Here is a 24,792-nt window from a genome sequence, read left to right on the forward strand (position 1 = left end):
CATGATGTGTTATTTTGTGGGGGGGTGGTTTTTTATTCAGTCAAGACCATTGTAGTGTTTTAAAGATTATTCTTTCTTTTGGTTAAAAAAAATACATTTGCATATGGAAAACTAATTTTTAGTGACAGTCCTTAAATATTAGAATACTGAAGACAGGGTATTGCCCAATGGATTCTACAGAGCATCAGAACAAAGTCGGGAAAATTAATAGCTATTTTTTTGCAGGAAACAAGATACCAGTTGCTTCAGCTCCGACCTGCACAGCGAGCATCGTGGATTGGTTATGCTATCGCTTACCATCTGCTGGAAGACTATGAAATGGCAGCAAAAATTTTAGAGGAATTTAGGAAGACACAGCAGGTAAGAGGGAAAACATGAAATTCCTGTATGGATTGCTGCTTAAGCCAAAAATAAAACACTTCTTCCTTTCACGATGTGAAAACTTTATGCAGTTTCTTTAGACAAATGAATTAAAACCCAAATGCATTGTAGAAGGCTGAACTTTCTCATGTGTCTTGCTTTCCTATGTAGACATCACCTGATAAAGTGGACTATGAGTACAGTGAACTGCTGCTGTATCAAAATCAAGTCCTCCGGGAGGCAGGACTATATAAAGAAGCCTTGGAGCATCTTTGTACCTACGAAAAGCAGATCTGTGATAAACTGGCTGTTGAAGAAACGAAAGGTAATTACTTTTTGAAGGTACCTTTAAACACACCGTATACAATGGAATGCCTGTACTGTCAGCTCTTCCCATCTTTTGGAACTTCATCTTTGATTTGGTTTTAGAATAATTTATTTAATTCTGCTGCGGTAAAGGACTGCTTGCCTGCAGCTGTTCAGTGCCTATGGTACTCTCCTCCCAGGTTGGTAAGACATCGGTAGAGTACAGACGTACTGTTCTGAAACTTTTGAGCTGATGAGCGTTTCAGACAGATGATCCTGAACCGATGTCCTGAAATTCTGTTTGGGTAGCGTACCCAGACCCGTGCTATTATAGCTTTGATAGTGGTCCTGACAGGGAGACCGCTTGCAGAAAGGGCAGAATCATCTTTGGCAAAGTAGAAGGCTTTTAATTATACTCAGTCACTCTTGCAGTGCATGGGAGTAGGCTCTTTAGCTAGGCAGCCCAACACAGGCTTCTCTTACTGTATGACTAGAATTCTAGTGTGTAATACTATAACAGAGCGACAGAATGCTCTATCTTATACTCCATAGCTGGAATTGCAGAGTGATAGAAGTTCATTCTTATAGCCCTGTCAACAGGTGCACTTTTTCAAAGCATGCTTTGTTCCTCCTCTGCATGGGGCTTGTGCAGTCCTCCTGTAAAACTTCCAATCTATCCAAGCTAGTTTGTACATGGCCCGCACTGGAATCTGTTTGGATGATTGCTTGAAGCAAAAAGAAGTCGTCTTTTTACTCTGTGATATCAGTCATGTAGATGTTGTAGCAAGCTCCCTATTCCTGCTAACGGTGACATCACTGTCTTGCGAAAAGAACCTCGGAATTGAGTAGTGACAGTATTATGGGAAGTGCGTGGTACTTCCTCAAGGAAAATGATTGCAGGCAACTCTCCGCTGTCGCTGAATATGTTACTGGGTTTGAATATAAATGGAAATGGATATAGGGATTACACTGTCACAGACCATTTTTCAGCCATAGTAGCAGGAGTTTTCTTTTGGGGGCATGGGGAGGTTTTTTTATGACTTAATCTTTTATTTGAAAGATCTTTTGGCTTTCTCTGTGTTCTTAAGTTTTTGGTGAGGGTTTGGGGCTGGTACTGAAATAGTATTTTTCAAGTTGGATTTCACAAAAAAAACAAACAAAAAAAACAAACAAAAAAAAAAACAAATCCCAAAACCTTTTAGCAAGTTACTAGGAAAAAAGGACAGAAATACTCTGCAGTCGGTGCACTTTAACAGGGTACAACCGATTAATTTTTTTTGGGCACAGCTGCTGTTGCATTGTTAGGTCTATCTTAGCTGCTGTGCATATTACAGAAAAACCTGCTAATAAATGAGTGTAGTCTACGAATTTTAAATCTATGTGCAAAAACTATTGTGGATGAAGTACAACTGCGAAACACTGAAAATAGTGTTGGCATTTGCCACCATTAGATAAAAATCATAACTTTCACGTTGGAGAAAGAATTTAGGTGTATTTTCCAGATTCTGTCATTCTCAGTAAGTGAACTATTGATGTTTTCCCTGGCATTAGATACTGCACGTAGTCCCCGGGTTATCCTACCTGTGGGAAGCAGCATCTGTTGACAAAATTGCATCAGTTGTGTGGCATAGGGAAGAAGAGAGGTAGTGCTGACTCGCATTTTCCTCTTGAAACCGGACGAGAAGATCTTACCTTAATCTAGAATGACACTGTATCATCTCTGGTGTGTAACCTTTCGGTGCCTAACATTTGCCATTAACAAAGCTTTAAAACATGGTTTCCCATTGTGAAATGGGAAATTGGCTATTGTTGCAACTCCAGTATGAGCAAAGATGTTCTATACAGTTGTTAGATCTAGACTTACCTTTTACAGCTGTATCTTGTAATGCAGTATCGTTAAAAGGAAACTTGCTTGCAGAATCTTGAGAATTCGTTAATCAGATCAATGGCTTGATTTAAAACATTGAAGTTAGTTTTATGAAATACCAGACTGAAGAAACATTCTTTTATTTGCAGCTCTGCAATTTCAATTTGGTTTTCAAGATGCTATATACATGAAATACCGTGTACTGCTTTTAATTGCCTTCTGTAGTAAAAACTGCGCTTAAAGTAACCAGTCACTTCAGTAAGTGAGAAAAAAACACGTGCATCTTGCTTTTAACATTAAATTTTCAAGTAAGTTTCAAGAGTTACTGGCTGAGTTGTAGAATCTTATTGTTAATTGCACCTGTTGTCAAAGTAAAAGCATATCTGTCAGCTAGTTTGTGATGCCACTGTGATCATTTTTTTTCTGAGAAATTAGAATCTGTATGGAGTTAAGGGTTATCTAATCTTTTGCTGTAGAGTGATTAATGTTACGCTGCTTCAGTATCTTGTTACCTTAATTTAAAACTTCTTGGATTTCACACAGGAGAGCTCCTGCTTCAGCTTGGCAGACTTGAAGAAGCGGTTGAAGTCTACAAAGGACTGCAAGAAAGAAATCCTGAAAACTGGGCCTACTACAAAGGCCTAGAAAAGGCACTTAAACCAGGTATTGATTTGATATGTTGTAGTAAATAAGCTGTTTCTGCGCATTTGTAATTTATGTATGTATCAAAAATTTGTATTGCTTTAAAAAATAAACCTATTATTTAAAAATGTCCCCATTTAAGTTTTGCCTTTGTTGGTCATAGTGTGTACATATTGACGTAATGTTTTTTTTTTTTAAGAAAGGCTTGAAGTATTTCTTGTATTGTTACCCTGTCTTATTTAAAACCAAAACAAAAAAAAAATGCAGTAATCGTTGTGCACGGTTGAAAGAAGAGAATTATTTCGTAGAAGACAGTTTTAATTTAGAATTTTTCTTTTATTGTCTCTGTTACCTTTATCTTGTGTTGTAGGTAATACAGGTTTTGGAAAAACGGGCATGATTCTCCTGAATGGTTTTCTTTGTTGAAGATTTTAGCACAGCGATAAGGCAGGAACTCTTTTTAAGATGAGAGATAAGCAGTTAGTCTTCCGCTGCTGGAAGAGGAATTTACAGATGCTGAATGCCTTAAATCATTTAGTACGGCAGTCTTAAAAAGAACGAAATGGAAATTAATGTTTAGGATGTATATAGCCATTCGTTACTGTATATTCTGATTCTTTTTTCAACTAAGTTTAAATCACTCCCCCTGCCCTCCCCCTTCCCCTCTTGCCTAAAAGGAAGGGGGGGAAAAGTAAACTTTAAAATTCCGTTCCAGCTAATATGATGGAGAGGTTAAAGATCTATGAAGAGGCCTGGACTAAATACCCAAGGGGACTAGTTCCAAGAAGATTGCCATTAAACTTTTTGTCGGGTAAGTGCATTTTTACTGAGCAGGTAGTGGTCAACGCTTGTGTTTCTTACATACTAATGTTTTAACAGCATAAACAGTCTGCAATTGACCAGTAATGTGTGGTAAAACAAAATCAACAGGTCTTTTTCCTCTCAAGGTGAAAAGTTTAAGGAATGTCTGGACAAGTTTCTAAGGATGAATTTCAGCAAAGGTTGCCCACCAGTCTTCAATACTTTGAGGTCCTTGTATAAAGACAAGGAGAAGGTAGGTTTTCCTCCCACTTTTTCCATGTTCTACCTTGTAGCTGTGATGCATTGAAGAGATGAAGGAAACCTTTCTTCAGGGCTCACTCCATCAGTACTGTTGTATATTATGGCCTAGTATATCTAGAAAAAAATCAAGTACAAGCATACATAGCCTTGTACCAAGTTGGTAAATGCAGAAAACTAAGATTTACTAATTATAAGCTGCATACAGGTTAACTAAGGGAGGCTTGGTCTTAATTTGTTAAGAAGAGAGGTGAGATTGAGCGCATTCCCATTGGTATTGCTGTTCGGGATATTGCAGAATTCCTGAAATATATAGAAAAATAGTTTAGGTAACACCAAGTAGTTCAAGTTGAAATGAAATACCATCTTGCCCACAGATATATATATATATTTATTTTTTTTTTTTTTTTTGTCTTGTCTTGCATGTGTAGGTGGCAATCATAGAAGAGCTCGTGATAGGTTATGAAACCTCTCTAAGAAGCTGCAGGTTATTTAACCCAAATGGTGAGTGCAAAGACTGTCATACCTAATGGAAGTAGTGCCTGGTGTAAGCATTACATGGCCATTCAGAGGCAGGGAATCAGTGGGGAGTGAAGAAATCAGCGTCATGGTTTTTTTTTCCTTTTTTTCCCCTAACACTGAACTGAACCATAGCCATCCTCAGAGTGGATTTAAGCTGACAAATATAAAGCCTGTATTCAAAATCTAGTCACTTGTTCTAGAAATTTTTCCTGGATATACAAATTTGGTCATCTCTTTTCAGTTTTAAGGTCAAGTATTCTATTTTCAAGACTTGAGTAGATCATTGTCCAGGAAACTGAAGTTTGAAAGCTATGTTAAATCTTAAATTACAGAAATGTCAAACAAAAAAGAATAGATGCTGATAGCACAGTCTTCCGGTGAGGGAGGTTTTTGAGCTTTTGATGGGGGCTTAGTCTTTCTGGGGGGTTTTGTTTGAGAATTAAAAAAATGTTTTCCCAGTTATATTGTGAGGTATAGTTCTACAGGTATTGAATCCAAGCCTTACAGTTTCCTCTCTGGTAGCTTTATGATGATTTTTTAGTCATTTGCCCAACTGCTTTGTAACAGAAGATCTACAAGAAAAATATTTTCTGCATAGAATATCAACAGAGGATAGTCTTGAAATTTTGGTAGATGGATTATAATGCTGTAATAATCAAGATAGTTTAAATGTATAGTGTCATTCATGCTTTATAGGATAATCCTAATTATTAAAGACATTTTTATTGACGTTATAATCAGTTATTTCCTTGCTTTACAGAAACATTAATGCAATACTGTGTTATGAAATTATCACCAAAGTTGCCTGTTAAACTTTTCCCTTGAATTTATTGCTATAGGCTACAAAATAGCCACTTTAATACCTGTTTAAATTTGTCCAAGCCTTTCAAACACATTTGTGCTTTTCTGGTTTAAGGAAATGGCTTACTGTTACTGCAGTTCAATATTTGCTTTGATAGTAAATTTCATTCAAATAAACAATTTTCTGCTACCTTAGAATGAATGCATGCATATAATTGCATGGTTAAGTTATATCATAAACTGAAGAACCAGAACCTTTTGGCAGGACTAGAGCCCCCATACCTTCTTTTCCCCCTGCAAGGTGCTATGCTTCATAATTAAAACTGAGTAGTGAATTTAACTTTTAAGACTTAAGTAGTTTTTTGGATTTCAAGCAGAGCTCTTTAACTTTCAGAACCAACTTGTGTATAGGAATGTTGTCCAGGATACGTTTAGGCCAACAGTGATGATGAATTTGTCAAAGGTGGCGGCAGAAATTTTTCTTAAAGCTAGGGTTTGGAACAGACAGCCTGTTTTGTTTGAAAATACTTAAGTCTATGGGTTGATAACATGTAAATGCTGAATGTACTGAAATCGTTTGCGTTGTTACTGTGCAACATTTGTGTTAAGCAGGACTCTTTGCTATACCCTTCATCTGAAACAGTTTTAAATAAGAACTCTGCTTCATGCAATGCAATCTTGCACATCTGGCTGCCTTGATTAAGGGTCTAGTTGGAACAAAATGCAACTCCCCTCTGACCCACTAGCTCACTTTTCCTTTCCCTTAAAACCACAATATGAGAAGGGAACAGTATGCGCTCAGGTCCTGTCAAACCGTAGACTTAGAAATCAATGGACTTACCTGGACCCAGGTGTTTGGAAGCACTCCCAAGTCTGGTGTGACAGCGTGATACAGAGGCCGAGTTAACTTCAGTGGCTATATCTATAGGACTCTGCTTCCGGCACGTTGTTTTAATAAACTGAACCCCCCAAAAATCTCCCTCCGTTTTTCTCCCTCCAGATGATGGTAAAGAAGAACCTCCAACCACTTTACTCTGGGTCCAGTATTATTTGGCTCAACATTATGATAAAATTGGACAGCCATCCCTGGCTCTAGAATATATCAATGCTGCTATAGAAAGTACTCCCACTTTGATAGAACTGTTTCTTGTGAAGGCAAAAATCTATAAGGTAAGTTTGGCTTATTCTTAGTGACCGTTTATTCTTATTGGCTTATTCTTGGTTATTCATTTGTTATGATGGAAGACTCTTACATACTCTTATAGTTTTCTGTAATGTTTTTGATGTGAACATTGAAATGTAAAGCTTGTACTAGGCAAGACATGGAGAATCCATGGAAAATTACTTAGTGAATTTCTATATAAGGGTATTGTTTGGCTACTTTGATTTTTTGCTGCATATGAATGTGCCCCTGTGAAGGTTTTTAAGCCAATAAAGGACAAAGACACTGCAAAATGTGAATTTTCAGTTTACAATTACATTTTTCATATTAAAAAATCATACTAATACATTTCATTGACATATTAAATGTCTTCCAACTATTTTTACCCTGCCCCCCACTTTTTTAACTACTTGAAAACAGTTTCTCAACTACACTATGGTGTTGTATCAGATTGGGATTATCCAGTGTCCTTTAAGCGTTTTCCAGGAAAAACGTTTTGTGCCAAGACCTGTAATTCCGTAATGAGGGAAAGTAATTTTTCTGCTTTTTTTCTTTAAAGATGCACTGCTTTCATAAAGTTATTTATTTAACAATGTCTAAAAAAAAAATAACTAATTACATTAAACATTGAGTAGATACAACATGCGTGTTTTGTAATTACTGAATGTAACTTGAATTTCTGTCTCTTTAAGCATGCTGGAAATATTAAAGAAGCTGCAAGGTGGATGGATGAGGCTCAGGCTTTGGACACAGCAGACAGATTTATCAACTCCAAATGTGCAAAATATATGTTGAAAGCAAACTCCATTAAAGAAGCAGAAGAAATGTGTTCGAAGTTTACGAGGGTTTGTTGCATTTAACTATAGCTCTTGAATAAAGTGGGTCTGATCCTTTGTGGAGTAACTTTTTGTGTTAACTTTCCACTCACCTTCACTATAATCTTTAAGCTCTGTTTCAGAGCAACTGTGGTTGTTTGCTTCACTAATGGTAGTCAATATCAGGGTTTGAATTAATCTTGGATAAGCAGGATTCCATAGTATTAAGTGAAAACTAGATCTAGAGTTTGGATTTGATCATTTTTGCCAGGTAGGAAAAACACGGCATGCCTGTTTTAGAGATAATCTCAGAAAAATTATTTTTTTCAAAGTAGTCTTTGGGATAACGTTGATTCTATGGGATCCTTGAAAAATCTGATAAAGTTCCCATGTCTCTTATTTTTTCTAATGGTAGTAAGAGAATTCAGACTTCTCTTGGAACAAAATTTCTGTGTGGCTACTAGGTGAGAGGCTTTCTGAGATGTCTTTCTTTTGTGAACAAGTTTTCATCCCTAAGGCCATGTTTAACAGTGATGAAGGGAAGCTGCGTATTCTGTTTGTGGTATTTTTTCCCTCCCTCTTACCCATGACCAATTAGCTGGCAGAAAAAGTTTGCTTTATGCAGATGGCTTAATTTCGTGCATCGGCTTTTGTCCCTGCAGTAACCCATTCTAATAGGTTTGATGGTCTCACAGGTTAGTTCCTTTTTTTAATTGACTTTTCTTGCTGTTATTCTTTCAAAACTAAAAGTCAAAACAGCTTAGTGTAGTCTCTTTTGAGAATATTTGGCAAATGATAGTTTTAGAATACGGGCAATATCACTGATGTGTTGTCAGTGGGAGGCAGGCAACAAGCTATTGGGACCTCCCTGCAAAAGTAAAGCCTTCTTTGTCTGTTGTCCCATTTTTCTCTTCATTCTTGAAGAGCAGGACAGTAGGTTGAAGAGCCCGGGGTCAGGGGGAAGCTGAAGGACTTTTGTGAAATGGAGGTTGTGTGCAGGCAAACACAGAGGGGAGGGGCAGTTGTGGTTTTGGGGTTTGGTTGTTGTTTTTTTTTTTTTTTTTATATAAGTTCAGTAGCTTTATGTGGCGTTTTTGATGCAAAACTGCCATGAATCTAGGTTAATTGACCTCTCTCAATGCCTTAAGCAGCTTTAAGATGATGTCAAAAAAGCAAGCATACCAGTTGCCCGAAACTGAGCTTTAAAAATATGTAATCTTTTTCATCTTCTTTTGATCTTATGTCTAGTGCTCAAACACAAGCTTCTTGATGGAGGGGAAAAAAGAAAAAAGACGACCTAAATTAAGCATAAGGAAAATGGAACTAACAATTCTTCTGGTTTTTAGCTGCCTGAATCAGACTGGTTTGAAGACTGCCTTTTTGTCTCATTTGGGGCATTCTCCTTATCCTTCCATTTGAATATTATCTGTCATTTTCCCACCTTTGGCTCTTGACCGATTCTTGAATAGCCTGGGTTTTGCCTGACCAGAGTAAAGTCAGAATGGCTGCATCCACCCCAAGTGGCTTTGACATTAAGCTTGAAAGCCATATGATAAGTTCTACAGATGTATGCAAGTATATACAAATACCAGATTTGAGAGACAACTGTAATCTCCTTTTCTGAATCAGAAGGTGTCAAAGCTACCAGTATTCCTTTTGTTTTGCCACTGCTCTCTAGTACTGATCACATGAGAAATAACCTATTACTACTGTCAATTACTATACTTGGCGCAATCAGCACGTCTCTGGAAGGCAGTTTTGGTTAAAAAAAAAAAGTTAAAAAAAAGTCCTGCAGGTGTCAGTGTCATGCCACACACTAGAACTTTTCTGCCATTTCTCTTCATGTTGCAACATGTTATTCGTGCACACAATATTAAAAGCACTGAATAAGTGTTTCTCCTATCTTAAAGATGCGGAACTGTCACAGTTAAATGGTCACTACCTGGCTATTCATTTTGTATTCCTGATTCTTCAAATAAGTGGAACATAGAGGAGGGTTGGTTTTGGGGTTGTTTTTTTTAAGTAATGAACAAAAGCAAGTCCACCATAACTGTGGCATTTCTGATTTTCAGGACTCGAGTTTTGAAATTTAGCGTTCTTTTGATAGCCTCTTGATTTGTGCTTATAATTAGAACAAGATAAAAGAAATGGCAGTTAACAAATTGAATGAGACTTACTTTTCTTATAATGCTGTTTTTGCTTTTAGGAAGGAACCTCGGCAGTAGAGAACTTGAATGAAATGCAGTGCATGTGGTTTCAGACAGAATGTGCGCAAGCTTACAAAGCAATGAACAAATTTGGAGAAGCACTTAAGAAATGCCATGAAATTGAGAGAGTACGTATCTAATTAAGCTGCCTAGCTTGGGAAACACCAGCTTAAGTTTACTGCACTAATATATCTCCTTTCTGAGCAGTAAGAAATGTAGCTTCAGGAGAGGTTTTGTTTCATGTTGGCTACTGGCGAGTTGATTAAATTGCATTTCCTCTTTAAGATACCATTGTAAACTGTGTATTATAAAGAGATTCTATAAAGTCATTTGAAGATCCAGGAAAAACGGGAAAACTCTCAGAAATAATCTGTTACAAACCAACAGTATGTGTACTAAAAGAACATGGCTGAGCTGACAAGCCTGGCCTTAAAGTAAAGGAAGGATGTTGCCTTGGTTATTGTTAAACCACTATACTTTAGAGGAAGAGAATAAATGTAAAAAAACTATAAAAAAATATTAAATATCTTCTCCTTTAAAAAAAAATCATAATACTAAGCTACAGTTTAAAAGAAACTATTAGAAATATTAAGACTTCCTGAGGCAGAAATTTTATCCAAAAAGGGGAGGATACTTGCACATTAAATGCAGATCCATAGGAAGGCAAACAAAAAAATTTGGATGCACAAGTTCTTAGAAAGTTCGTATGGATTGGTTGTTTTTTTTTTAACCCCATTAGGTTATAGAAAAAACAGCAGATGGCTGAGGGTGTAAATGAAGTGCTCAAAGAGGAGGACTTATGTCCTGGTTTGACATAAAAATGTGCCTAAACCATGACAACTTAGTAGGAAGTTGCCTCTTCGCAAGTAGAGAGGCTTAAGGAGATTTCAGCACTGATGCTTTTCTGCAGAGGGGACTAGTCTGTGGAATATTCTCAAATTAGAACAAAAAGTGATTCGTCAGGATCATATTCTGTTCACACAAATTCTTTAAATAAATTTATATAAAAATCCTTTTAAAAGAATTTGTGTAAGAAACTACTAGTCTTGTAAATTGTCTTGGGTACCAGAAGAGGTCAGCAAATGAAGAGCTGACTTAGGCCACCCTTAAAAACATTTCTAAGGAATTAAGTCACTATTTTTAATTTATTTATTGGATTAATTGATTGAAGGTGTAGTAAAGATCAGAAATAAACAAATATGCTGTATTTGGAAACCATCAGCAAAGCTTTTGTAAGAAAAAGCTGTGCCTCCGAAGTCTTTTGGAGGTGCCAGTTGTTCTTAAGGCATACTTTAAAGCTTACATGAAAGCAGAGTAGGAGCAAATAATTGGCTTTTACAAGAAAATGAGTTTATCGTGGAGATTACTAAGGCGTCTCTCCAGGGTCTCGATTGTTTGATATATCAATAAATTATCACAGAAAGGGAGCGAGTAGTGCAAGAACAACAGCTGCGCTATCTCAATACTAAATGTTAAAATGATGCATGAAACGTTATGTTCAACAGTATAGTCTGAAGGAGAGACAAGAAGAGTTCTTTGCCTATGCATAAGTAGTAAAGAGTCTTACATTAACTATTGCTCTCAGGAAAGAAATCCTGGAACCTTTATAGAGACAGTGCTGCAAAAGCTTCTGTGTTGGTGCAGAGCAGCAGTCAAAAGGACAGTGTTGGGAATTAAGTGACTAGAGAAGTAGTAGTTTTCTTCCATTATATAAATCTGTTGTACTGTTTACATCTGAATGTCGCACCTCCTTAAAAATGTGCTAGTAAAATCCATGCCATGGAGTAACTTTGACATTAAGAGATTGCTATTAGCTTGTCGCACCTATTTTATCCTCAGCTTTGACAAGCAGCAACTGAGTTTAGGATGAAGTTGTATGGGATCCTAAGTGCATGGAGAAGTTGAAGAGGGGAATGACTTTTCACTGCTTCTCAAACAAAAACAAGGGGACATCAGGTGACAGTGAGGAAAGCGGATCTTGAATAAAAGGAAGTACTTTCTCACGCTACGTGTGATTTAAGTGCGGAATTCATTGCCACAGTATTTAGTGGAAGTCAAAATTATACTTTTGACTGAAAAAATTAAGATGAGTCCATAGAAGAAAAATTCTTCAAGTGCTGTTTAAATACAACAAATGTAGAAGAACCTTTGTCCCTTAAGCTGCAGATTGTCAGAGGGTAATTACTGTTAAGAGATTGTGAAACAAGAGAAGTTTGGTTCTGACCTAAGATGCCTTCTGTTCTTTTCACTATGACTTTATTTTTGGAGCTTTTTGTTAACTCACATTTCTAAAAGTTAGGGTGTATTTGTCAAACAGCAGGATTTTACTAAATTATTCCTTTGGGGAGAGTGCATTAGAAAAGTCAAAGTTAGTACTGGATTGTTAATACTTGCTAATTAACATTATGTTATGTTGTGTTAGCATTTTGTAGAAATCACGGATGACCAGTTTGACTTTCACACTTACTGTATGAGGAAGATTACCCTTAGGTCTTATGTGGACTTGTTAAAACTAGAAGATGTACTTCGACAACATCCGTTCTACTTCAAAGCAGCACGAATTGCCATAGAGATATATTTGAAACTTCATGATAATCCCTTAACAGATGAAAATAAAGAACATGAGGCTGATACAGGTATTCAACCCTCAGGATTTATTAAATACGTAGTTTCACTAATTAGTAGATGTTTAATGAAGATCCAACAAGCTTATAGTTGTCAACTGTAGTAGCCAAAAATAAGAGTTTTGTCACAACTCAGAGCAGGCAAATTGTAAATTAGCCTGCATGTAAAAGTAGATGTTCTACTGAAAGTTGAACTAATGCGTTATTGTTACGGTTATTATAAAACAGTGATGATTTTTGTAGTCACATTTGTAATTCTTAAGTAAAAAAGTTTGTGTTATGAAATGGCTGAGAAAATACAGAATTCTCATAGTTGTTGGTCCATGAAATAACAGATTGAAGCAGGTGTGCTTGGTGGTAGCTCTTTCTAAGCGTTTTATCAGTATGCAAAAATTTGACTAGGTAGCAACTTAAATTTTATCATCTCTTGCTTCTGATGTAAAAAAAAAAAAATGTTTAAATCCATCGGTTTTGTTTTTTTTTCATCTCTGGAGACCAACGTAAGTGGTTATGGCTTGGGGCACCTCAAATGGTATGAATAGAGGCTACTGAATCCTTCAAGAGGAATTTGTCAAGTTTTAATATCTAAATTTAAATATTTAATATTTCTTGCCTCAGTTAAGTTGTGTGGTGTCAGGTTCAAATTAAGACAAGTAGAAGTGTAATAGAATTTCTTGTAGCCATTTTCTGATGTGTTTTAAATTAATATGCCGTGCTTTAATTGGAGGGAGGAGAGGATCTGGATATGAATCAAATGTAAGATGTCTGTAGGGCGTTAAAAGTAAAGCTGGAATTGTCTATGCCAAAGTGCGACTACTTCACCTTATTTTTGTTAGATCATTTAATTACTATGTTAAACATAACTTGTGTGGTGTAGTGTGTAAGGAATAAATCAATGTGTATTGGTGTGCACTTTTGCTCCCGGCACTGGATTTGTGGAGTCAAGCAGTAATTACTTTGTCCTGCCTTCAGCATGTTACACTATTGTTCTAGTTCCTGTTGCCCTGATCTCACAAAATGATTTGTGAATTATGAAGCAGCAGCATAGACTGTAAAATAATCTAAAACCAACTTTTACAAACGTAACAGCAGCATTACTAGTTAGTAGATACGGTTTAAAAAAGGTGATGGTATCTGACAGCTGATGGAGACTTAATATTAGACATCAACATTGTCTGGTTTTGCCCTTTGCATGTGTACAGCGAATATGTCTGACAAGGAGCTAAAGAAGCTACGAAATAAGCAGAGAAGAGCACAGAAGAAAGCACAGCTGGAGGAGGAGAAGAAGAATGCTGAGAAAGAGAAGCAACAGAGGAATCAGAAAAAGAAGAAAGATGATGATGATGAAGAAATTGGAGGACCGAAAGAGGAACTTATCCCTGAGAAATTGGCAAAGGTGCTTACTAATGTAATAATAAATTCATAGACATTTCTAGAAAAGTTACAGTGAGCACACATACAATTTTAAAGCTATTCTGATAACTTGTTTATTTTTCATATGGCTTCTCTTCACAGAAAGCATTTTAAAAAGAATTCTTTTCTAGGGATAGTTTGTTGGGTATACTGTCAGTAATGCGATGAAATCAAAGCTTTTGTGCCTAGTTCTCAAAGGCAGCAATTGAAGTCGTAGACATTTGCTGCAGGTGGAACTGTCATCATGTGTGTATTGCACTAACTTGTTGATTATACCCTGTTTCTAGTTGATCGGATGGAAGTCTTTCTATTCTGTATGTAAGGTGATTATCATTCACTCTTTATGTCCCATAATAATTTTTTATTTATTAAGCATAGACAGTCTGTGAAAGAGGAGACATTGAAACACTGAATGCTTTAACAGCATTTGTTTTGAATGGGGGCCGGGGGGGAAAAGATGAAGAAGCTGATTGGAAATAACGGTAGGTTAGACTGAGATGTATTTTGAGATCTGGATTGTGAACTGTAGAGATATATAAAGGGGATGTGACCCAGAAGACTCTTCTTGTGCTAAAAGTTGTATTTGTAAGGAGCAGGAAAGTGTTCGAAAAATGTAGGGAAAAATACACACTGGAACAAAAAAAAATTCTGCTAACAGTAGTATGGTATCAAAGTACTGATATATACACTATTTGGTGTTTTTCACATTACGCGTATAATGAATATTATTGGGTCTTGGGGAGATGATATTTGAAAGCTGAGATAGAGAACTTGGCTTTGTAGGCAGGAAGCAAGTGACTTTAAAAACCTGACTGGTCATTTAAGAATATTGTCAGTATTCCCATTGTTTAGCTCACTGGTTGCAAGAAGCAGCACGCTAATTGCGGGGCTGGTTAAGATTGAAATGGTCACAATGGCATCCATTGAAATCGAGCTCTGGAGTAGAGGGATTTTGTGGGCTATTCCAGGCAAATCTAGGCGGTCCCCAAGATTATAGAGAATAGTTGTAGCTGTATAATGCGTTCCTTTGGCAAATATTCCCTAATAATATTCCAAATGTAATGTCAGAATCGCGATGCAGCCATTTCCAAATTCAGTTGGTTCCCAGTGCCGTAAGACCATTTCTCACATAGCCGGTCACTTGCAAACAGTTTTCCTGAAACAGTTGCCCCTGCTCCTCTTTGGTGGGTGTGTAGCTTTGGCATTAAAGGCATAGCTTTGAAAACTTTTATTATAGGTTCCAAATAGTTTAGCTATGACTGGTGTGTGCAAACTCATAACAGCACATATAAGTGGTGCATTTTTTTTTAATGAAAACTGCTGGAGCGTATGGTTAGCAGGAACTCTATAAGGTCCATCATTGTTTTCCATCATTATTTGCAATGAAGTGTATTACTTCAACGTTACTAAATTGTTATTGGCAGACAACAATTAAATTTTGTATCTGATTCTTAGAGACTAGCTTATGTTCATAAAAACGTAAATCTGAAGGACTGCAGACAGTTCGTGTTCGAATTAACCCCTCATCTCTAGATGCAAGAGATCTGTCTGTAAAGAGTCCTGGCACAGAATTAATTTGTGTTAAAGCTGTCCACTTACTGGATTATGCTAGCTAAGACCCAGAGACCGTGATCAATATCTAGTTACTTCAAGCTTCCTGTTAATATCTTGGCTGGGGACGTCGCCGTGACCTGGCAGCTCTCAGGAACCTGTCTGAAATCCACATGAGCAGACTGTCGTGGGCATAAAGTAGTTGTTTGCCAAGGTCTCGGGCCCACGTGCGTAGACTGGCATGGGGTACTGTACTGCCCGTTACAGTGTGGGTTCAGCTGCATTTGTGTTTACTACTGATGTATGATAGAAGGCAAAAGACTTGTATCTATAGGAAGATGAGATTTGTAACATCACAAAGCAATTTTTTAGACTTGACAGTCTGTGTTTAGATGCTACTATTGAGTGAAAGATGCAAAATCTGTAACATGAGAGCATCTTATGTGTTGCCTTATGAGAGCAACTCTGATGTCACTCAAATAGCAAACTGTTGTTGTAGAGTTATTAGGTTTAAACTTTGTGACTTAGTTGTGTGTTGCTTCCTTGGATCTGTAGGTTGAAGCACCTTTGGAAGAAGCCATTAAATTTTTAACACCCCTGAAGAATTTAGTGAAGAACAAAATAGAGACGCATCTTTTTGCCTTCGAGATTTATTTTCGAAAAGGTAGGTGAGAAAACTAATAAAAGCAATTTGAAGTTCTTAAAGACATATGTTAGAATTTAAACAGAAATTATTGATGAGATATGAGGAGTCAGTCCCTGTTGAGAGACACAACTTCTCATTGGACCGACACCGCAGCCATGAGCAGTCTGTGAAAACCAAAGTTTGAACATTTGGTGATTATACACTTTCTTTGCTGTGTTTAAATCTATAACCACTGAGACTGTAGTTAATTCTCCCAGCTTGCATTTGCCCTGGTTATTTGTTTTATCTATAGCTCACAGAACTACACACTGTAAAGAAGTGGCTTTCGGTTGCTAATGAGAACTGGTCTGTTGAAACACTTTTGAATTCTTGTGTCAGTTAAATATTATGCTTTAAGAACTTAGTATGTTCAAATTTACTTCCTAGTTTAACAGGCTTAATTCACTGGTTAAATAAACGCATATTAGAAAAAATGGCTGTTGCAGTACACTCAGCTTTAATTTCTTGTGATCGTTCTAATTTCAAACATTTAATACTCCTGCAACGTAATGCAGTGAGTTCCAACCACAGGGTTTTGACCATTTGCCAACGCTTTCTATTCCAGAGAAGTTCCTTCTGATGCTTCAGTCTGTGAAGAGAGCCTTTGCTATTGATCCCAGTCATCCTTGGCTTCATGAGTGTATGATTCATCTTTTCAGCAGTGGTATGTATCTATTTGATGTGCCTTCACCTGTACACGCTTCCAGATGATGCCCAGCCCACGTACGGTCATTGATTTTTAGTTTATAGACTGTTAGCACAACTAATTCAAAATATTTAATACACATATCGGACAGCTTTTTAAACAACTGATTCATGCTAAAATTAAGTACGTTTATGATGACTGCAGCTGGATTTAGTAGTTATTCCAACAAGTATTAGTAAGTCTTTCTGAGACTGTGAGTAGTATGGTGAACCCCTGAAAGAGCGAGTGAGTGAAGAAATGGAAACTGCAGAGTGAGGAATCTGGCTTTTCTGCTGGCAGCCTGTGTCAGTGTGCGAGGAGAAGGCTTACAATTATGTCCAACTTCTAGGTTGGAAGGATTCTCTCCCTTCCCTTACCCCCAGGGTCACCCTTCCTGTGGATAGCTACAGATTAGATACATTTAAGAACAGACATGTATGACCTCAGTCTTTGACCCTAATAGATTTTATTCAGTAAGGGGGAGTTTAAAAGGCTTTGGCTTTTTCTAAGCATCAGAAAACTGTCACAGTTAAGCTTTTTCCAACCAGATCCAGTTATTTACCTTTTCGAATTCCATGTATCTTTCTTTGAGATCTTTTTCAATTATATTAAGGATGGAACATGACAAATATTAAAATAAATGCATAAAGTAAACTTCATTGTGATTACCTCTCTATTAAGCTCTTTTTTCCAATTTAATAGTATCTGAAAGTAAGGATCTGCCCGATGCAGTTAGAACAGTGTTAAACCAAGAAATGAATCGGCTTTTTGGAGCAACTAATCCAAAGAACTTCAATGAAGCTTTCCTTAAAAAGAACTATGACTCACTACCACATAGGTTATCAGGTATTTTGTCTTTGTCCTTTATCCTTTTCCTGCCCTGTTTCTGTATTTTCTGTGCTTATCTGGCAGTGGCATCTCAGTATCAGCACCAGTGATGTAAAAATCACTTTTTCCATCAGGAATGCTTTTCTTCTCTCGGTTTGTGTTTTTGTGACAACGTGACCACCAGGTTGTCTGTGGTTTTCTTTAAGTATTTCAATATGCTGCTAAAATACAGGTTTTTGCACCTCTCTGCCCTGTTTTCATTTCTGATGCATGCTGAATGTATCATAAGACTGTAACTGTATTAATGCATGTGTGAAATAGCTTGTATGGGCTAAGGTATGCGAAGCAGTATTTCCGAGTTGCAGAGTTCTTTTTGATACTTGTATTTGAAGAGGCTGACTGCCAACAGAAATCACCGAGTGCTCAGCAAGCCAGGTAACACCCAGAGCTGTTGGTATGCCTAACAAGAAGAGCTTAGATGGTGCTGGTTATCTGTTACAAAGGCTGTCTGTCAGCAGGGACCACACAGAACAGTGGGTACCACGTGGGAAACGGGATGTGGACCACCCAGTGGGGCAGCATAACTGTGGCACTGTCTGGGCTCAGACCTGGCAACAAAAAGCAGTGAATTTACTCTTGCATCTTTGCTGGCATCAAGTCCCTTCAACTGCATCTGTGCCGTGGGACTGGGGACTGTGTCCTGACACCATATTGTAATGAGAGTTCTGTGGGCACATGTCTTCCGTGCCCCAGTTTCTGCGCAAAGGAGATGTGAGCAGCGGTGCTGGAGGGGACTGTGATGTGTTGCAGAAGGTCTGTTTGTTATCTTCACTGCCTGGGATTCCACAGTACGCTGCGAAATGCTCCTAGCTTGCAGTGTAGACAATGCCTGTTTGTTTGAATGCTTTGTCTGGCATTGAATAGCAGACTTGAAGCTACCCTTCTACTTGCTCGGGTGTCGAGCTTTAATGCTCCAAGTGGTTCTGTTTTGAACTGCTACTGTAGAGTTCATTATCCCCTCTTAGTCATATTATCTCTGTTTTATGGTTGTATATAAGACGGGTTTGATTATCCTCTGAGTGATGAAGTTTATTTTTCTTCCTGTAGCTGCCAAAATGATGTACTATTTAGATCCTTCCAGTCAGAAAAGGGCAGTGGAGCTGGCAATGACCCTGGATGAATCCCTCATTAACAGAAATCTTCAGGTAACAGATATTTATAAATTGTAAACAAATTCTGGTATATCTATGGAAGCTTTATGCAAATTACAGAGGTAAGAGGAAGCTGAAATGATTGCTGTGACCTCCAGTAAGGAGGTTGGGTTGTCATGTGAGAGAAAGGGGGTATCAGGTTCATCTGAACGAAGATGTTTAGTGTCCTTTTCGCACATTTAAATTAATTTAGTTTTGTCATAATATGGAAAACAGCTAGCTAGCAGCAGAAACCATGGTATTGCCACAGGTAGTGGGGAAGCTTATTAAACGCAATAGAGAATTCATGTGGCAAAAGATGCTAAAGCTCCCCAGTAAGAAAAGATTGTAGTCCGTCCGAGCTTTAGCTGTTACACAGGCAAGTGTGTTCACAAGAAAAAGACAGACTTAGGGGTGGCTCAGGGTCCATGAAAGCTTTCCATATCCACCCCTCTGCAAGCTGTGGGAATTATCTTAGTTTTAATAAAAGGTGCATATGTAAGTTTTTGCCTTAGTATGTAGTTAAGTAAAAAGCTTACCAAATTTTGCTCCATTCTGGTGCTCATGGAATAATTTCCCTGTCCGGCTGCCACCGTGCCTCTTTTCCTGCTCCCCCACCGTCATCTGGGAAGGCTCTCAGTTCTGACTTGCAATTCAAAGTGTTCGAGAGAAGCTAATTTGCTATGCTAGCATACATGACAGGGACAGATGTTAAATGCTGCCAGGCTTTACTGAAGCGCAGTAGGTCGGTTTCTCATGTTTGAAATGCAAGTTGAAAAAAAAAAAAAAAAAGCAAACCAGAAATGTCCTTTTTCTCTTCTCAATCATGAACAAAAATTGATATGAAACTGCAGGTATATCTGAAGGATATGAAAATATCTGGGTAATTTGGTTTGATTCACTAGTTACAGACACAATTAATCAAGTCGCGTATCTTTAAGCTTAAAAATGTGGGGTTTTTTTCCCTTTCCAGAAATGTTTTCACATCTAATTATAGTTATTCAGCTGATGCTGTTTTTACATTTTAAAATTCCACAATTCTTCTAATTCTATTTGAAAGCACGTTCACAAAAGTCATTATGATGAAATTATAGTATATGTTCTGGATTCATTGTTTTTATTTGGGAACACTAAAATTCAAATGCATGTTATATATTACTTGAAATGTTCGGTGTATCCCAAGACTGGGGGGAAGGGGGGATACACCACAAACCCAAAAGACACATTTAGTTGCAAGTAAGCTTGGTTCTTGGTTGCCAACTTGTAAGAATAGTGATTTTTTTTTTTTTTTAGATTTTTTTTTTTTTTAGGGAAATAAGAAATAAATGAGTATTTTCATTTTCAGTCAAGTTTTCTAGCTGTTTTTGAAATGCCTTTTAAAACCGCATTATTTCAAATCAAACTACGCTGGTATTTCACGCTGTGTCTGGTTAAAAAAAATGTCCCTTGATATTGATAGAAACCTGAAAACAATACTTGGAGTTTGTTTTCTTTGTAGTATTGTATTTCTGGCTTGTGAGCTTTCAGCTGAATATTTTAAGAAACCATAACACTTCTTTATTTTTCTCTTTAATTAGACTTGTATGGAGGTTTTAGAAGCTTTATGTGACGGTAGCCTTGGAGACTGTAAAGAAGCATCTGAAACTTACAGAGCAAATTGTCATAAGCTTTTCCCTTATGCTTTGGCTTTCATGCCCCCTGGATATGAAGAGGATATGAAGATCACAGTTAACGGAGATAGTTCTGCAGAACCTGAAGAACTGGCCAATGAAATATGAACAACTTTATTGGAAAAAAATGACATTGGACCATATCTGGTGTATAATATTTTTGTCACGCACCTGCTGAATTGTTCTAACGTACACAGAGAACAGAAGGAAAAAAAAAAATGTTGCCTTCAAATAGTTTTACTTTTTTTTTTTATCCTGCTGACAAAGTATATATATAAAATATCTAACATATTACTGGTTATAGGTTGTTCGGTTTCTTAAAAATTAAAAGCTGCTAAAATTGAAGAAAAAAAAAAAAAACAACCCTTCTCCTTACCTACCTACCCATGTTTTTAAACTAATTTATATGAAATCTGGAGGCATATAGCCCTCGGAGCAGGTGTGTGGCAGAAATATTACTTTAAATTTGTCTTGTGAGATTACTGTTATCTCAGACAGCAAAAATGCTGTTTTAGCACTGGATTCTTTCACTGAGCACAAAGAGTTGTTGGGGCTTTAGCATCTGACTGATTTTGATACGGGGATGATTCGTCCATAGGAAGTACGCAATGTGAATCAGAATATACAGAGAAACCCGCAACACGCGTGTTCCGTTGTGGGTGCTGGGACATACGGATATCAGGCTGAATTAAGAAACATAGTGTGTTCAATAAGCTTGTTGTGTCTCTGAAATTCACTGTACACGATCAGTTTGGTGTTCTTGCACCACAGTTTTTAACTGAAGGAACCAGTTAAAACTCTCTCTTTGAATGAAACGTGGGGCAGGGGGGGTGGGGAGAATCAACATTGCTGTTCTTGAGATGAACCTGTCAGCATAGGTTGGCCAAACTTTTTAAAACTGTAATGCAAGAACCAAATAAAATTATGCACTGTGATGTGGCACCAACTAATTAGAAAGATAGCATGCATTTTTCACGTAGAGTGAAAACAATGAGAACATACTATGGCTTGGAAGTTGCAAAGAGGAGAACTCCTGACTACCATTTTGACTGATCAAGAGACTAATAGTTTAAAACCTCAGCAGGCCTTGTTCACGTTATGCAGATTAAAAAAAAAAAAAAAAAAAAAAAAAAAAAGTGCTGCAGTTTAGATACCTCTGGAACTTTTCCACAGTGTCACAGGTTTGTAATACTTGAAGCCCTACATTTCTAAGAATATATTTCTTGCTCAGTTGTTTCAGGCAAGCCCAAGACTTTGTAACTTTTAAGGGGCCCAAGATTTTTTTTCAATAACAGACCAGCTTCTTATTCCTGCAGTTACAGATGTAATTTCCTTTGTCAAACATAAGGTACCAAATATAATGCAATAAAACGTTTTGAAAAACAATTGTGTGAATATTTAAACCAATCTCTGTTGTACTTTGAAAACGAGTGGGTTCACTGGAGTGCAGCTCAGGGTTGGCTTACTGTGCTGTCCGGTTACGCTGATAATGTCACTGCTGATGGGTGGTTGTTGAGTATAAAGTGCAAATGCATTATATGTAAATACTGAATGTCTGGGAAGTCCTAGAACACAGAATGCTTTACTACTCGGCTTTTTAAGTTCCACCAGTGTTACGTTGAATTTTATTTTCCAAGTCAAGCTTCAGTCTACAAGTCGACTGTGTTAATAATATAGATAAGTGCTCAAATGTGGTTGTTTTTTTTATAGGCTCATCATATAAAACAGAGCAGAAAATAAACTACAGCTTATAAAGTGAGTGCCTTCTTTGCTGCAGGAGTTCAGTTACAGAGTATCTGTTGTGTGGATACACAGCCTTCCTCTTCCACATCACGGAATTCGGTGATTGACGCGCCTGACAGTTGAGAGATCCAGGAAGACTTATTGGCATTTGTAGTTTTCTAACTGTCAGAAGAACAGGTTTTTGTTTCTTGTATATTCAGCACCACTTTCTTTTCATGGTTAGACTATCGCTGTGTATGTTTTCAGTGTAGTTCATGTCGGAAATGTAAGTTGTATTGCTATATTTGTATATTTAATCTGCTGGGCTTTTAAAGGCTAGAATACCTATGGAGCCCTTCGTTGACTCTGGTATTTATGTCTAGATCTCAGTCTTCTCTGCAGCCTGAGATACTTGGACTGCATGTCTTCTGCAACTACTGAAGATGGTTCAATCTTGCCTACTCAAGCTATGAGCTTTTGGCCTTGCCTCTGAGTATTGCTGCCGTTTCCTTGGCTTCTGATGCTTAGCTGGAGGCAGATGAGTGCTCGCTCACTCTTTTTAACAGATTGTGAATTGCATCAAGCAATTTATTTTTTTCCTTTTTTTCCAAATTCTGGTTTTTGGGTGCTGCCTATAAATGGGATTATTTCCCTTTTCACCGCCTGTTTTTGTGTTGAAACAGATGAACTAAAAGCAAGAAGTTACTTGTTCTCTTTCATTATGCAAGCGGGAAAGGATATTTCTGTGGGCCTTCCAGAAGCCTCCATCTACACGTCTATTGTGATTTCCCCAAAGACACTTCTTCATAACCTTGCTGAAAGGCATCCCTATTGCTTCAGCGATGATGCTTTCGGATTAAAGAGGTTCCTCATCCCCTTCCAGAAGACTGCAGTCCCAGGAAATGAAACTCAAGTTTACCTGAAGAAGAAGGTTCTTTAATTGGCAAAGGATTTGCTATTCCTTCATCTTCGCATCTCTCCTGTTACGTGCAATGCTGACTTCTGAGGAAGAGTTTTTAAGAGCTGGAAACGAAGTTACAATCCAATGTGATGAGTCTCGCTCAGTATTAGCACAGAGTGTCATGCTACAGTGAAAACTTCCCTTGGCATGCTGAGATCCAAAATTGTAATCATTGGTGCTCGGCTGCGCAAGCAGGTGAGCAGAGATTGCAGTCTTGGTCAGAGTGACCAAGAATGTCCTTAATGATGTGATTTGGGTCGATTCTTCATGGTTTTCAATGGATAAAGATGTTTTCACCATCAGGGGAGCCACTGGTGATGGTGCATGCCATGGGTATCTTTGCTGGGGGAAAACAAAAAAGTTCAAACAACAGTTTTTCCCCTAGGTAGAGACTGTAGGTGGTGCAAATGCACATTGCGTAAAGCAACGCCAGAGTCGGAAGTGGACTTAAGTTGTAAGTAAGTGAAAGCGGTTCTTTGCCCCAAGAGGATAGGTGAGGTACTTGCTTTTTTCCCATTTGGAGACCAGCGCATTCAGATGTGTGGTATTTGTGAACAAACAGGTAAAATAGTCTCAAAATGATCTATTCAGTAACTCATTTTATTTATTTGCATCTTAAATGCCTTAAAAGCCTCTATATTCTTCTACAGTTGCGTTATTTGTCAGTAGAGGTCTTAATACTTCCGTGTTCGTAGGGGAGGAATCATGTCCTCACGTGGTGTGTCAGCCAGAAGACGGAATGGATTTTGTCACTCAGTTTTCCTCGTAGCGTAGGGAGAAAATTCCAAGTTTCACAGGGAGCTCTCTAGGGCTAGGCGAGGTATGTATAATTAGCCTGCTAAATCTTCCTTTAGTCTTTGCTTTGCTTTGTTTTTACAGGTCTGGAGGTGCTCCAGCTGTAGAGTAGACCCTGGAAGTTGGTGTAGCACCTTACTCTTCAGCCAGATCCAATTGTCGTTGTCATTACAGAAAGAAAACACTGATGAGAGTAGGGTGAGATCAGGCCTGAGAAACCAGAGGTCCAAATCCAATTGCGGTATCACGTGAGCAAGTTCAAATAAGAAAACTTAAGATCTTTGTCTAACAGGATGCCTTTGAGGGTTCGAGCAACGGTGCCATCGTTCCTGCAGCGCTAGCAATCCCCTACGCCGCAGTTGCGCTTTGAACGTGTGCCACTAACGCTAACAAAACCCCTTGATAGAATAATCCGGCTGAATTAACATGGTTTTATTTTTTTTTTTCCCCTTTTCATGAGCGCTTTAAATATTTTTGTAAGTGTTCCGCACCGGGTAGCTCGCTACCTTTGAAATCTTTCCCCTCTTTCCCCCTAAGAAAGTTTGCTCTAAAAAGGCAGTTTGTACTGAAGTGGTAATGTAAAATAGCTCGAACTACGTGGAAGTTAAGAGTTAACGCTTCTCCGACAACATACTGCTCTGGGATTCTGTGGAGGAAAACGATGCAAATGTAGTATAATTAGACAGTCATATCAGTAAGGAATTGGGCCGTCTATAAGGTCATTAATGGAAATTTAAGTTCCGGGATGGAGGAAAATGGTTACTGAGCTTGGGGGAAAGACTCTCGCTTCCAGGAGCGTTCCAGTTGTGAACTGTTCTCAGATGTTGTAAGGAGCAAAGGGCATATGCTTTTACAAAACTCGTGGTCGTGCCGTCACGAGTATATTTCCTGGAAATCAAAGCTGCGGTCTACAAACACCAGTTTTAA

General features: G+C 37.8%; 1 protein-coding gene across 1 annotated transcript in view; it reads left to right on the forward strand.

Moving 5' to 3' along the window:
- The window catches only part of NAA15 (N-alpha-acetyltransferase 15, NatA auxiliary subunit), a 39,521-nt gene extending 17,748 nt beyond the window's left edge, over positions 1-21,773 (forward strand). The window contains exons 5-20 of the mRNA XM_082482342.1: positions 226-360; positions 532-685; positions 3,077-3,196; positions 3,891-3,986; positions 4,123-4,229; positions 4,666-4,738; positions 6,558-6,727; positions 7,412-7,564; positions 9,741-9,869; positions 12,164-12,377; positions 13,568-13,761; positions 15,885-15,993; positions 16,580-16,678; positions 17,402-17,545; positions 18,635-18,732; positions 20,295-21,773. Coding sequence (XP_082338468.1) covers positions 226-360; positions 532-685; positions 3,077-3,196; positions 3,891-3,986; positions 4,123-4,229; positions 4,666-4,738; positions 6,558-6,727; positions 7,412-7,564; positions 9,741-9,869; positions 12,164-12,377; positions 13,568-13,761; positions 15,885-15,993; positions 16,580-16,678; positions 17,402-17,545; positions 18,635-18,732; positions 20,295-20,495 — 2,196 coding nt within the window. The 3' untranslated portion in view covers positions 20,496-21,773. The remainder of the gene's footprint in view (positions 1-225; positions 361-531; positions 686-3,076; positions 3,197-3,890; positions 3,987-4,122; positions 4,230-4,665; positions 4,739-6,557; positions 6,728-7,411; positions 7,565-9,740; positions 9,870-12,163; positions 12,378-13,567; positions 13,762-15,884; positions 15,994-16,579; positions 16,679-17,401; positions 17,546-18,634; positions 18,733-20,294) is intronic.
- The last annotated feature ends 3,019 nt before the right edge of the window (positions 21,774-24,792 follow it).

Source organism: Vanellus vanellus (assembly GCF_965231255.1).
Source record: "Vanellus vanellus genome assembly, chromosome: 4".
NCBI classification, from domain to species: domain Eukaryota; kingdom Metazoa; phylum Chordata; class Aves; order Charadriiformes; family Charadriidae; genus Vanellus; species Vanellus vanellus.